Genomic DNA, 13,570 nt, shown 5'->3' with positions numbered 1-13,570 from the left:
ACACGAGTTCTCTGGTTTTTAGTGCTCAAGTGAGATAGAGAGCTAAATAGTAGAGCATTAGCCTAGCGCTTCCTTGTGGGGGGAACAGAAAGAAATCTTGTTTTAAAAAGGAGCAACATGGGTGTGTTGTTATAATCTCAGCACTTGGGAGGCTGAGGCAGCAGGACCTCTGTGAGTTTGAGGCCAGCCTGGGATACATAGTGAGTTCATGGCCATCCTGAACTGCATAGAGAGACCCTGTCTAAAAACAAAGAAGAAAACAAACCAAAAAGAAATATCATTTAGGGCTGGCAAAAGCCAATAAAATATATGCTCGAATGTGATTAAATGTTCTTTTCAAATTATTTCATGTCAATTCTTCTATTTAATATTCATTTATTCTTATTAATTTGTAGAAATATATGGATAAGTTTGTATGTTCATACTTTGTGCTTTACATATATTCATATGATACAAATAGATGTTTATATGGGTATGTGTTAAATGCATAGTAAATATTAACAATGTTACAAATAGTTTTTCTAGAACTGACATTTTATGCTAGTTTGTATACGATACATATAACTCACACATCATAATACATAAGTGATAATTTTCTCTAACGATCACTGTTATTGTTTAGTATGATATTGGAGTTTTTAATTGGTGAGATGAATTACAAAAAGGAGATTAAATAATTGGATTAGAGACAAGAAAATGCAGATGTCATTCTTTAAAAAAATGACACATTTGCTGAAAAAGTGAAGCTCCAAAGCTGTCACATCTCCCTTTTGCTTAGACTCATTGCACTGGGTTACTGTTCTGTGCTCTAAGGTTTCAGGGGCAGAGTACTTTGCTGTGCTTATCCAGATGCAGAAAGTGCAGCAGTGCTCGGGCTCCCTCCACTCCCCACCCTGAGTGTCATCTGGGCACCATGTGGGTGTCTGAGATCTGACAGTAGAGTGAATCAGTAAAATCACTAGTGTTAAAATATGCATGCCATGTGACTACAGATTCAATGCCGCTTCTTAAAAATTCTGTTACTCTTCACAGAAACACATAGTACAGGGCAGAAATACATGAAGGTCTACAAAAGATTCCAAATAGCCAAAGCAATCTGGAGCAAAAACTGTGAGATTTAATACAAAAGACCGTCTGACTTCAAATTGTACTCCCAGTCCATGTTAATTAATACAGCACAGTATTGGAATGAAAACAGACACACAGGAAAATGGAACAGGACAGACATCTCGGAATTACATCCATATGTTATGGCTTGTGTTTAGGTGCCTCCCCAGCCCCACCAAAGCCTCATGCATTTCGTAGGTGGCTGAATCTAGAGTGTGTGATTGATTCATGGTAAGGGTAGTCCTGAGGGCACTAGGATTAAGAGTGTGAGTGCTACCCACCCTAAGTAGCCTAAATAATGTAAAAGTAGCAGAAAGATGCTGTTAATGTCCCTTGTTACTTTTGCTACCTTGAGTGTGCGATGTTTCTCCTCTGCGATGCCTGTTTGCCATTGCTGCCTTGGAGCCAGTCTGTTATTGACTGAAACCTTTACAAACTGTGAGCAAATGAACCCTGTCTGTCCCCTTTAACTTTGGGTGTCAGGTATTCTGTCTCAGCCATTAGAGACAAGCAACCAACACCCCACAAACAGCTAACTGATTATAACAGAAATGCCAAGAATCATAGAAAGAAGACATTTCTTGCAAAAGAAATAAGGAACCTGGGTGTCTACATACAAAAAAAGAGTAAAAGTAGGGCTTTGCTGCTCACCATACACAAAAATCAACTCAAATTGGACTAAATATTTATGTTCAAGGCTCAAAAATATGTAACTACTAGAAGAAAACAGGGCAAATGCTTTATGCTATTGGTCTGGCCAATGAGTGCTTAGATACAACATCAAAAACCACACAACAAAAGCAAAAATAATGAAAATTGACACATGGGAGAGACAGTTTACAGTTTGGGAGAAATTATTTGTGAACTATCAGTTTGAAGAGAGAGTAATATCTAGAATTTTGAAGTGACTCAACTCAATAGCAAAAGAACAAATAATCATAACACAGAATAAACAAGTGTATAAACATTTCTCAAAATAAACAAAACGGCTACAAAGTATGAAAAATGTTCAAAATAATTAATTATCAAAGAAATGCTAGTAAAAATCACAATGACCTATCACTTCACTTCAGATGTAACAGCTATTATAGAAAAGGTAATACTAAATCCTGATGGGGCTCTGGAGACAGTAGAACTCTTAGGCAATGCAGGTGAAAATATAAATTATTATAGGAATTATGGAAAAGGGAATATAAGTTTCTTAGAAAAGTAGAACTATCCTGTGATCTAGCAACTGCATTACTGAGTATTAATGTAAATAAAATTAACATGTCCAAATATGTCCATATTCTCATTTTTACTTCTGCAGTATTCACAAAAGTAATACATAGAATTAACGTCAATGTTCATTAACTGAGAAATAGAAAAAGAGAAAGTAAAATGATCTATGAGATGTGATAACAAAATACAGTGAGTGTTTAAATTAAAAAGTATTACGGGAAAGATACATTGCCATGGATCCCCTTCAAAATACTCTGTCTTCCTTTGAACACTCCAGCATTCTTGCCCCTTTCAGCAGCAGTTCTGGAAGTGCGCTTTCCTGAGTGTCTTTAGTTATGCTGTCATGGCTTCCTTATCACACCGTCAATCAAAATGTTTACCTTTCATGATCAATTTGACTTTGGGAGACAATGAAGTCTCCTCTTGCCAGAGTTAGAGAATAGGGTGGTTTAGAACACACCAGAAAGTTTTTATTTGACAGAAATTTCCATCACCCTTTGATTAATGAGGAAGACCATAAAATATGGAAAACATTTAAATTTTAAAATTTTGTTATAGTAAAATACACATTGCCATCAATCACCCCTCAAACCACTAAAAAATCTCAACTACTCACTTTCACTTTGAGCACACTTATTATTCTTAGGAATGTGTCTTTCGCTGTCATGTTTCTTAGTTAATTTAAATATTGACTGCATCTGTCACCACTAGACCACTACTCACAGAAAAACAAATATTTAATGATCTCATTCTTACGTTTTTAGGTCTGATGTGATGATGGTGGGGCTTTCAGAGGTGGCCGGAGTAAGATGTGTGAGAGCGGATTAAGGGTGTGATACTGGGATTGAGGGTGTGTGGAACTAAGTTACTCCACTGACTGGAATTAGCATAGTTATGAGTGTGGCTGAATGGATTTACTGAAAATAGAACCCCAAGCTTGATGTGGGTGGTACCACCCAGCAGGCTTGTAACCTGGATGGGATAAAAAAGGAAAAGTAGGCTTGCTGCTTGCTGCTGCTGTTGCTTTCTGCCTGCCACACCATGAACAGTTTCTCCTCGCTCTACCTGTCTGCCATGGCACCCTGCCTTGGAGCCAGCTGATTATGGACTAAAACCTCTACGAAGTGTGAGCCAAGATCAACCTTTCCTCCTCTAACTTTAGGGATTGAGTATTTTGTCTCAGCATGAGAAAAGTAACTAAAGTATATGTGAACCCTAAACATTCAATCTCACAGAAGTTGAGAGGATAGCCAGTGGCTGGGGTGGTCAGTAGGGTCAGTAGGGTGGTGCTGCTCAGTGGGAACCTGTTGCCCTGAGACAGTAATAAATGCGTGTGGTTTATTGCTCAGCAGGGTTAGTGTAGTTAAAATAATGCATTGTGTATTTCAAAATATCTAGAGTAGAGATTTTGGATGGTATCAACACAAAAGAAAATAAAAGTTTAATTTAGTGAATATAATAATTATCAGGCATGTCATTATAAAATGTATTCTTGTACAACATATAATATTACCCTCCCTGAATAACTATAGATATTATGTAGCAAGTAAAAAAGAAAAGTAAATAGAAAATAATAAAAGCAGGGGGTGTGGATCTAAATGGAGTCCATACAATGCATGTCATGTATGTAATTTAGACATGTGTCTTCTAATTATGAGATTATAGCTGCCAGAAAGCAAAGGGTACCATCTTTGGTTAGCTAGGTCTGCAAAATGTGTATCCTGTTGCAAAAGAAAGTGATTCAGTCTTAGTCTTACACCATGCACAATAATTAATTCAAAGTGAACCAAAGGCCAAACAGAAAGATCAGAAAAGAAGACCAGAGTAGTAAAACATCATGACTATACAGAATGGGATGGGGGATGTTACCAGAGATCCTTGCCGTGGGTCCTGGTCTGCTGCGAGCCAGTACAATGTCCATGAGATAAGAAAGTGGGAAATAAAGACACAGAGCCAGAGAGTTGAGAGAAACTGAGTCTTGGGCTGATCTAAGCTGCTCTGGACAGCAAAGACAAAAGACTCCCAGAACATCCAGTGTTTAGTCATTACAATCATGGGAAGGGGTTAAGCTCAGCAGGCCTTGGGACCCCTGCTGATAACAAGAGTCAAGCAGGCCAGACTGTAGAATGAGAGCACAAGCATATCCTTGAGAGCAAATGTTTAATTCAGAAGGGAAGAATTTAGTTGAGCCAAATTGACATTGGCTGGCAGTGAACTTAGCTGATTGGACTACTTCCAATGTAACAAAGCCGAATTGTGAAGGGCAAGAATCTTGTGCCTTTATAGCCTGTTAATACTGGGGAGAGGCACCTGCCACACATGACTGGATTTGTCAGTTGATTTTTGATTATAACACCAAGAGCCCAGTCACTAGAGGAAAGAAAACAGACAATTTGATTATACACACACACACACACACACACACACACACACACACACACACACACATACCAAGATGCATCACAAGTCACTTGTATAATAAGTTTTGATTTTTTCTATTATAAGATAATAAAAAGGAACATAGATAGCTGATTAAAAACAGGCTAAGGACATGCATGGGTATTTCTCTAAAGGAAATATACTATTGGACAAGAAGCACATGGAAGGATACTCATATCTCTAATCACTAAGAAGAAATGAGTTATGTTGTACATATATTAGATTGGAAATTTCTCATTAAAAAAGAAAAAATAATGAAAAAAGACCAAACGCTTGTGAGGTATGAAACTATTATCCCTTTTGTATTGTTGGTTGAAAGGCAAAATGCTGTAGCCATGGTAGAGAACAGTGTTCATTTACTGAAATTCATAGTTGAACATTGACCTACCACACAATCTGGCAATTCCACTATTGTTGGGCAGTGTGACTGTCCTAGACCTTTAACTTGAGAAGGACACACAGAAGTAGAAGTGAAAGCATAGATTTATTAACCAGGATGTGCACCTCAGGTAAAAGAGCTCAGGGCCCACAAGAATCTAGGTGCCAGAGCCTATCTATGGTTTTTTAGATGGAGGGAGAAACTCTTTGAAATAGCATGGCAATTCACTCCAATTAGGGACAGTTCTTTTTGTTGAAGGGGAGTTTTTGTTAATATATGGACCTTGGAGGAACTTTCATTGTGCCCAAAGCCCATCAGGAGATCAAAACCACAATGTAAATGAGATTATAATTAATTATAATGGAATCACATCACTTTTGGCTGTTGGGGATACAGGAATACTTTGGTTCATAAACACTTCTATTCATGAACAATTTGGTACATCAACTTTGTCTATCAGACATGTGGTTGTGGCTTCCTCTACTCAAGATTGTGGTCACAGACAGACCTGTGAACACTTGCTGTGAAGATTTTTGGGGTGCTTTTTAAGCACATAGAGTACTGTACAGTATTATTCAATCCAGCATGGATCCAAAGAAATTGCAGAGCAACTATGGTGAAAAAAAGAAAGTGCAGAGCAGTAAAGAAGGTGACAAGAATGTGCAAAGAAAGAATGATATGAAGGTTTTGAAGGAAATAACCATAGAATCAAAGAAGGAAATTGTAGTAAAACATGAGCATGGTATCCTGTGACTAGTCTGGCTTTAGAGTACAAGATTGCAAAGGCAACATCTATACTATGTTGAAGAATAAAGATGCCACCAAAGGAGCTGATGTGGTCAAGGGAATAAAGAGGTCAACCAAGCAGAGGTCGCAAATCCTCCAAGAGGTGGAAAAACTTTGGTCAGTGTGGCTGAATGAAAAATAGCTGGCAGGTGATAGTGTTAGTGGACCTATCATCTGTGAAAAAGCCAGAAAAATGCACAGTGATTTACTGCAAGAAAGCCCTCTGCAAGTGCAACAAGTGATGAAATTAACCAAGTAGAGCATGATTTGATAAATTCCACAAGAAAAGTGGCATCCACAGTGTGATAATATATAGTAAGGAGTCCAGTTCTGATAAGGCCACTGCAGAAGCCTACAGGAAAGGATTCACAGAATTCTTGAAGGCAGAAGATATGTCACTTAACAAGTGTTCAACTGCTATCAAACAGGGCTTTTCTGGAAGACGGTGCCAAACAGAACCTATATCATGCAGCAGGGAGAGGCCCTGCCTAGCACAAGCCCATGAAGGACAGATTGAGCCTTTTGGTTTGTGTGAGCACAAGTGACAATCTGGAGATTAAGCCATTACTAAAGTCCCATTCCCAGACCCCTCAACATTCAAGGTACAGAATGTGAACAAGCCCAGACTGCCTGTCTTGTGGAGGACCAATGGGAAAGCTTGGGTCAGAAGTCAGTTGTTCATGGAATGCCTGCAGGAGGTGTTCACAACCACCATTAAGAAATATCTTTATGACAACCAACTGTCTGAAAGTGCCTTCTTCTGATGGACAGACCCCCAGCACACCCTCCAGCCTTGGTGGGTGACATGGATCCTGAGTATGACATCAGTAAGGTCAGGTTCCTCCCTCCCAACACAGCATCTTTTCTGCAGCCCATGGACCAACAAGTTATCTGCAACTTCAAGAAGGTGTACACAAAGGCGCTCTTCACCAGGTGTTTTAGTGTCACTGAAGAGATGTCCTTGACTCTGAACGAGTTCTGGAAGAAACACTTCAATCTCCTCCATTACATCAACCTCACTGACAAAGCCTGGGAAGATGACACTGAATGTAACTTTGAAGGCTCTCATGCACAGGTAGTGGAGGGGATTGTGTCCCTGGGCAGGAGTAGGGGTCAGGACGTCAATGGCAAAGACATAGAGGAGCTTGTTGAGGCCCATAGGAGGAGCTGGGGATGGAAGAACTTGCTGGACTCCAGAGTGAGAGCAGAAGGTGCTTGTTGAGGAGCCTTCTACTGAGGAAGAGGAAGCCAGGGAGGCGGTTAGCGGTGATGTGATAAAATCCATTATGGAAAAATGGACCACATGCCACAGCTTATTTTAGAAGCACCAGACCAACATAACTCTAATAAACAGTATTGAATCTGATAAATGCTAATGTTGTATCTTATTTCAGAAGATTATGCAGCACATAAAAAGACAAGTGACATTAGAAAGATTTTTCTCCAAAATTTACCCTGCAGCTAAGAAGAGACAAAGAATGAAGGAAACCCCTGAAGGATATTTCCCCAGGGTCCTTATGGAGGGGACCCTCTCTCCAAACAATACCCTCCTTCCCAACCACCTTCTGGTCCTCCGTGCCAGAAGTAGCCACAAGCAAGGATAGTGTTCCCTCTCTTCATACTGTGTTTTAATTTGTTTCATAGTTTTATGGTTAAAAAATACATATGCTTCAGAATGGATTAACTTTATTTACATTTAACCTTATGGGAAAATTTGTTTCAGTTCTTGACCAATTCAGTGCATGATCAGAATTGTAGAGCAAATTAAGTTCGTGAACCGAGGTGCCATTGTATGCCATAGCTCATCAGTCCCTGGAATGGCTTAGTCTTCAGAGGTGGGTGCTCTGTGCTTTCTGAAGAACTTATCTTGGGCTGCCTGCAAGCCTATAGCACATGTGCTCTCTTATCTTTCTCAGCTGTGGTCAGTTGTCAAAAGCATGCATTCTGTGGCTTTTGGAGACCCAGCTTCCTCCTTTTCCCTCTGGCATTTAGGATGCCTCCTTCAAAAATGTCTCCAATCTACTTCTTGCTGCCCCACTCCTGAGTGTGTGCATAAAGGTACAGAATGCAAGGACACAATGAGATATTTTTGGTAGATTTTTCAAAAGCAACACTGCTCACAATAACTGAAATGTGGAATCATTCTAAATGTCTATCAGTATGTGAAAAAATAAACAACGTATTTTATAGAATACCAAAATGTATTATAGTTCTGAGAAGAAATATTTGAGTAAGTTTCTACAGGTAAGATTCACTTAAATTTAAGTGTCCTGTACAGTTTGGTATTTTCCTTGGGTAGCATTTCTGTAGATACTAGTGATAAAAAATTAAAAACCAGCAGAAGTAATGGAATATAAAACAATATAATGTGTGGCTTAATATGTGTCACTGATTCTATTTGAATGCAAATATTTTAGTTAGTAGTTGAAAAGCTAATATAAAAGCACAACAATGAATATCTTAAAATTTGAAGTATTCCTAAACTTTTGTGACATTTATCACCCTCTGAGTCATCTTGCATCTGGAGGTTCCAGGTTGCCTGCTGCACTCTCAGAGGACAGGGTTTCAACAGCTCCCTTGACCATTCTTGCCACTTAATTGCACCTCGGTCACACAGTGGTAAATATACATTAGCTCTGGACCAGTGCCAAGGCTGCTAGGGAAGGCTGCAACTCAAATCCCCAGGAATTGTAGGAGGAATAAAGTAGCATTGGCTGTGGAATACAAAGCTATTCTGGGATGAACTTGACCTTTGAGGATAGATTCTGAAGAGCTTTTGCTTACTCATTTCTATGGACAGAGTCAGCTGAGGGACATAAGAGGAAAATGTGTCTGACCCTGTGTGCTTATCGGGATATTCCACTCTCATTTTGTCCTGACTACGATGTTTAACAAATAGTGAGGAAAAATTCCCTGCAAATTTGGGTAACGTTAATGGGTAAATTACATAAAGGTCTTTGCTCTGATACCTCGTAAGAAGGAATTCTAATCATGTCCTATGCATCAACTGAGAGAACTGGTGACATACACTGCAATTAATTTGTTGCAAGAGTTACGAGGACTAGAGGATGCTCCGGTGCTCCTAGGTATTTCTGTGTGTCTAGACCACTGGCACTTATTTTAAACTTAGAGGTAGAGCAGAAAGATAAAAAAATAAAAATATTTTGAACACTGATAAATCTGAGATTGAGGCAGGATCCTCCAGTCATTATTGGGTGATAATTTTATTTGTGATCATAGAATGGGCGAGCTGTCATCGTGCGAGAAGAGTAGGTGAGCACCACACCTCCAGTGAACTAGCCAGGAAAGCACAGTCTGGATACCCTATTGCATCCTGCCCAAAGATTTCCATCTAACACCCGGCAGGACATTGAACATTCCCATGAGACCTCATTCTTGCATCTCCTTAAACTTTCCACCTGCAGTTTAGCATCTTCAACCTCACTTGACAAAACCACACTACCCATTGTTATTTTTCAAAATATGTTTTCAATGACTTTGAGAGAAAGCCAGCAAAATAGGGATATTTGTGCTATTTGTACCTGCTACTATATGAAATATGTTAGCTAATTTACCAGTTCCATCCCACAGCCTTACAGCTGCCAGCTAGATAATCTAAGGCAAGAAAGATGCCAGAACACTTTCTGCTCCTGAGAAACCAACACCCTTCATTTCATTACATTTCTATCCACTCTAAATTGTCTTTCATAGCAAGCATGGTTCCCTTTTCTCATAAGATAGAGAGCTATGTTGTGATTATTCAATAGTATGCTGATGAATTCCAATTTAAACAGAATCAAGTTGAATAAAGTAAAAATGACTAGAGAACCTGAAATGGAGGCTTTCAGAGAACGAGTGCTATCTATTCCTACAAAGAAGAAGTGGCAGGGCTAAGAAATGAGCCGACATGAGGAACTTCACAGAGTTCTTGCTGATGGGATTCTCTGATGACCCAGTGCTCCAGAAGGTGTACGCCATGCTCTTCTCCCTGATTTACCTGGCAGCCCTGACAGGAAACCTCCTCATCATGGTCCTCACCACCACCGACCAGCATCTCCAAACTCCTTTGTACTTCTTCCTGAAGAACTTGTCCTTCATCGATATCTGCTACATCTCGGTCACACTTCCTAACTCCATCATGAACTCTCTGATCAATGCCTATTCTATCTCCTTCCTGGGCTGTGCCTTGCAGGTTTTCTTTCTGATTGTCCTCGGTGGCACAGAGTATGCGCTCCTTCTAGTGATGTCCTATGACCGCTATGCTGCCATCTGCCACCCGCTGCACTATGAGGCTGTCATGAACAGGGACACCTGTGTGCAGATGGTGACGGCCTCCTGGCTTGGGGGATGCATCAGTGGAGCCCTGAACATGGCAGGTACATTCTCTGTCGGTTTCTGTGAGGCCAACAGGGTGAGTCAGTTCTTCTGTGAGGCCCCATCACTTCTCAAACTCACCTGTTCTGGAGAGCCTGTGCTGGAGCATGGGTTGGTCATTGCTGGCTTTGCTGTTTCTTTAGTGGGTTTTATTATGATGCTTGCATCTTATGTTCACATTTTTTCTATGGTACTGAAAATCCCATCTTCAAAGGGCAGAGTGAAAACTCTTTCTACCTGCCTGCCTCACATCGCTGTGGTGACATTGTTCCTGTTTTCTGGGTCTCTCACATATGTAGCTGAAAGTTTTGTAACTTCATCTTCACTGAAATCATTGACATCGCTGCTTTATACGGTGCTTCCCCCCACGGTGAACCCTGTTATCTACAGCCTGAGAAACCGGGAGCTGCAGGCTGCCTTGAGGAATGTGATAGCTGGGGAAATGTCTAGGAGTTTCATTTTAATTAAAAGACGTAAAGTTTAATTGTTAGTGATTTCATCACTGATAATAGTTCTATTCCCTTTTGCTACTCCACAAAATTCTCTAATTTTGTGTATAACGAAGTACTAGGTCAGTGTTTAATCTTCCCTGTTGGAAATTTTCAACTCAGTGGCTCTCTTTTTGCTATTGACTTTGCATCATGGGATTTTACATCAAATTCTGGATGATTTTATATTCTCCAATAATGTTTTATAGCATACTGGGAATTCACAATATTGTCAGGCAGTCACAACAACCACATATTTTATTCTCATTCTGGGAAATACACATCATATTCAAAGTATCTGCAGATACAGTGCAGTTGCATAGATCTCACTACTTGGGTTCAAAGGCTCCTGCTATCCATGCTAACGACTTACTTACAATGGGGCTTGGAACAGTCCTCAGAGGCCTGAGAACTTCAAGGTCCAGAGGCTCCCATGATGGTGCTCAGACTGAAGTCCAGATGCAAAGAGGTCTCGGCTGCAAGGCTTCTCCTTCCATGTAATGAACTCAAAACCCACAATTCTAAAATGTTCTTTTTAAAATGTTTTTTGAAAAGGGTTCTTAACCTCTGTTTTATATTCCATTTCTTTTTGTCTTGTCTCCATTGTCTTTCTACCCCTCTTTAAACTTTGGGGGTTTTTTCATGTCAAATATAGCCTTACTCTTTCTCTTTTTCCACTTTGTGACCAATTAGTTTTATTATAATTCTTTTTATTTTAATGTAACACAAGTAGATATTAATAAAAAGCTATTCTATGAAAAAATAATTCTACATAACAGAAATTATTACAGAATAAAAATGGTAAATACACTTTGCATCATGACCTTAGGAGAATATATTTTAATTGTCAATCTATCTCTCAGCTTATTTTCTAATAATACTGTACCTTTTTTCCATAAAACATTTTAATTATTAACAAAGTATTTCACAGTTGGTACAATTTTGAACAATTTCTTCCTATTTCCCAATATCAATTATTGTTTTTGGTCCTTATTTATATTTTCAGTTTCTCACAGCAGAGGAACTATGAGATACTTACATATGTGTGTTCGACATTTTTCACTGAAAAGTATGCGCCCATTTACAAAAACATGCCTCAAGGTTATCCTTATTTATAGATGAATACTGGTCCATTATATTAAAAATGTCTTTTTTATTCATTCATCGGTTGATGGAAATTTCCCCTTTTTTTCAAGATTTAGCTATTACAACCTGTGCCACTACAAACATGGGTGTGCATATATTGCTGTGGTGCAATGCTTTTAATTCTTTTTCTTCTTTTTTACTTAAATTCTTTTGTTGGTACATTTAGGTATACAGCACATTTACATTTCTCATTGGGAATTGTACTTTTACATGATGCATCTTTGTTCTTATTTTTTCCCCATTCCTAGCCCTCCCTTCACCCCCTCCACCCTTCCCTATTTACAAAGACTTTGTTTCCATTTTTTCATTTCTCATCATTTTTCCTTTCCCTTCTTTCCTTTCCCCTGCCCCTCCCACTACTCCTACCCTTTGGACCTTTTCTTCCTATTTTGCATTATCGATTATTCATTCTAATCATTGGTGCATTTTAGGAGTACAGTATAATGACATTCATCATTGGAAATTTGCACCTTAACATAATCTGTCTTGGTTCTTATTTTTCACCCTTGCCCAGCCCTCCCTTCAACCCCTCCATCCCTCCCTATTTACAAAGATTTTGTTTCCATTTTTCCATTTTCTCATATTAATTCCATTCATTTCTTTCCTTTCACCTACTCCTCCTACTTCCCCTTCCCTTTGCCCCTTTTCTTCCTATTTCACATTATCTATTATACCTTTTAGTCCTTATTTACACTTTCAGTTTCTCACACCAGAGAAATTATTCAGTATTTATACATGTGTGTCCTATTTATTTCACTTAAAGTGTACCACCTCAATGTCCATCCACTTAGCTATAAATGTCTCTAATTTCTCATTTTTTATGGCTGAGTAGTACTCCATTTTATTTTATTTTTTAATCACATTTTCTTTATCCAGTCTCCAGTTGATGGGCATTTGGGCTACTTCCAAGTTTTAGCTATCACACACTGTGCTGCTATGAACATGGGTGCACATATATCACTGTGGTATGATTCTTTTAATTCTTTGGGGAAGATCCCCAGCAGTGGAATAGTGGGGTCAAATGGGACTTCCAGTCCTAGTTCTGTCCATACTGACTTCCACAGTGGTTGCACCAGTGGACACTCCCATCAGCATTTCCCTTTCCCACACCCCTGCCAGCATTTGTTATTTGTTGACTTCATGATAGCACCCATTCTTTCTGGAGTGAGGTGGAATCTCAGCATTGTTTTCATTTGCATCTCTCAAATGACCAGTGACGTTGAATATTTTTTCATGTATTTATTTGCTGTTTCTACTTCTTTGAGAAATGTCTGTTCATTTCAGATGCCCATTTTTGGATTGGGTCTTTAAATTTGGGAGGTCTGATCTTTTTAAGTTCTTTATAGATTCAAGAAAATAGACCTTTGTCTGAGGAAGAGCAGGTGAAGATTTTTTCCTACATTGTGGGTTGTCTCTTCACACTGCTGGTGGTCTCTCTTGCTCTGCAAAAGCTTTTTAATAAGAAGAGATTCCACTTGTTGATTGTTTCTGCCAGTTCATGGGCAGCTGAGGTTTTGTTCATAAAATCTTTTCCTACACTAATGTCTTCAAGAGTTCTACCTAACCCCTGTTCCAGCCAGTTAGGTTCTACCTAACCTCTGTTCAGCATTCCTATTTTAATATTTAAATC

General features: G+C 39.1%; 1 protein-coding gene across 1 annotated transcript; it reads left to right on the top strand.

Moving 5' to 3' along the window:
• The first annotated feature begins 9,839 nt into the window (after nucleotides 1-9,839).
• On the top strand, nucleotides 9,840-10,790 carry LOC101720954 (olfactory receptor 14L1). The gene has a single exon (XM_004841923.2). The coding sequence runs from the start codon at nucleotides 9,840-9,842 to the stop codon at nucleotides 10,788-10,790; it is 951 nt and encodes a 316-aa protein (XP_004841980.2).
• Nucleotides 10,791-13,570: the final 2,780 nt, after the last annotated feature.

The sequence above is a fragment of the Heterocephalus glaber genome, unplaced genomic scaffold (genome assembly GCF_053883595.1).
Source record: "Heterocephalus glaber isolate CG9 unplaced genomic scaffold, H.glaber_assembly_v1.0 deba00001466, whole genome shotgun sequence".
NCBI lineage: Eukaryota > Metazoa > Chordata > Mammalia > Rodentia > Bathyergidae > Heterocephalus > Heterocephalus glaber.
The sequence above is the reverse complement of the archived record's forward strand: the minus strand, read 5'-3'. Positions and strand labels throughout refer to the sequence as shown.

What these genes read in the sequence shown, in the direction of transcription:
- LOC101720954 (XM_004841923.2), top strand. Translation starts at nt 9,840, where the DNA reads ATGAGGAACTTCACAGAGTTCTTGCTGATGGGATTCTCTGATGACCCA.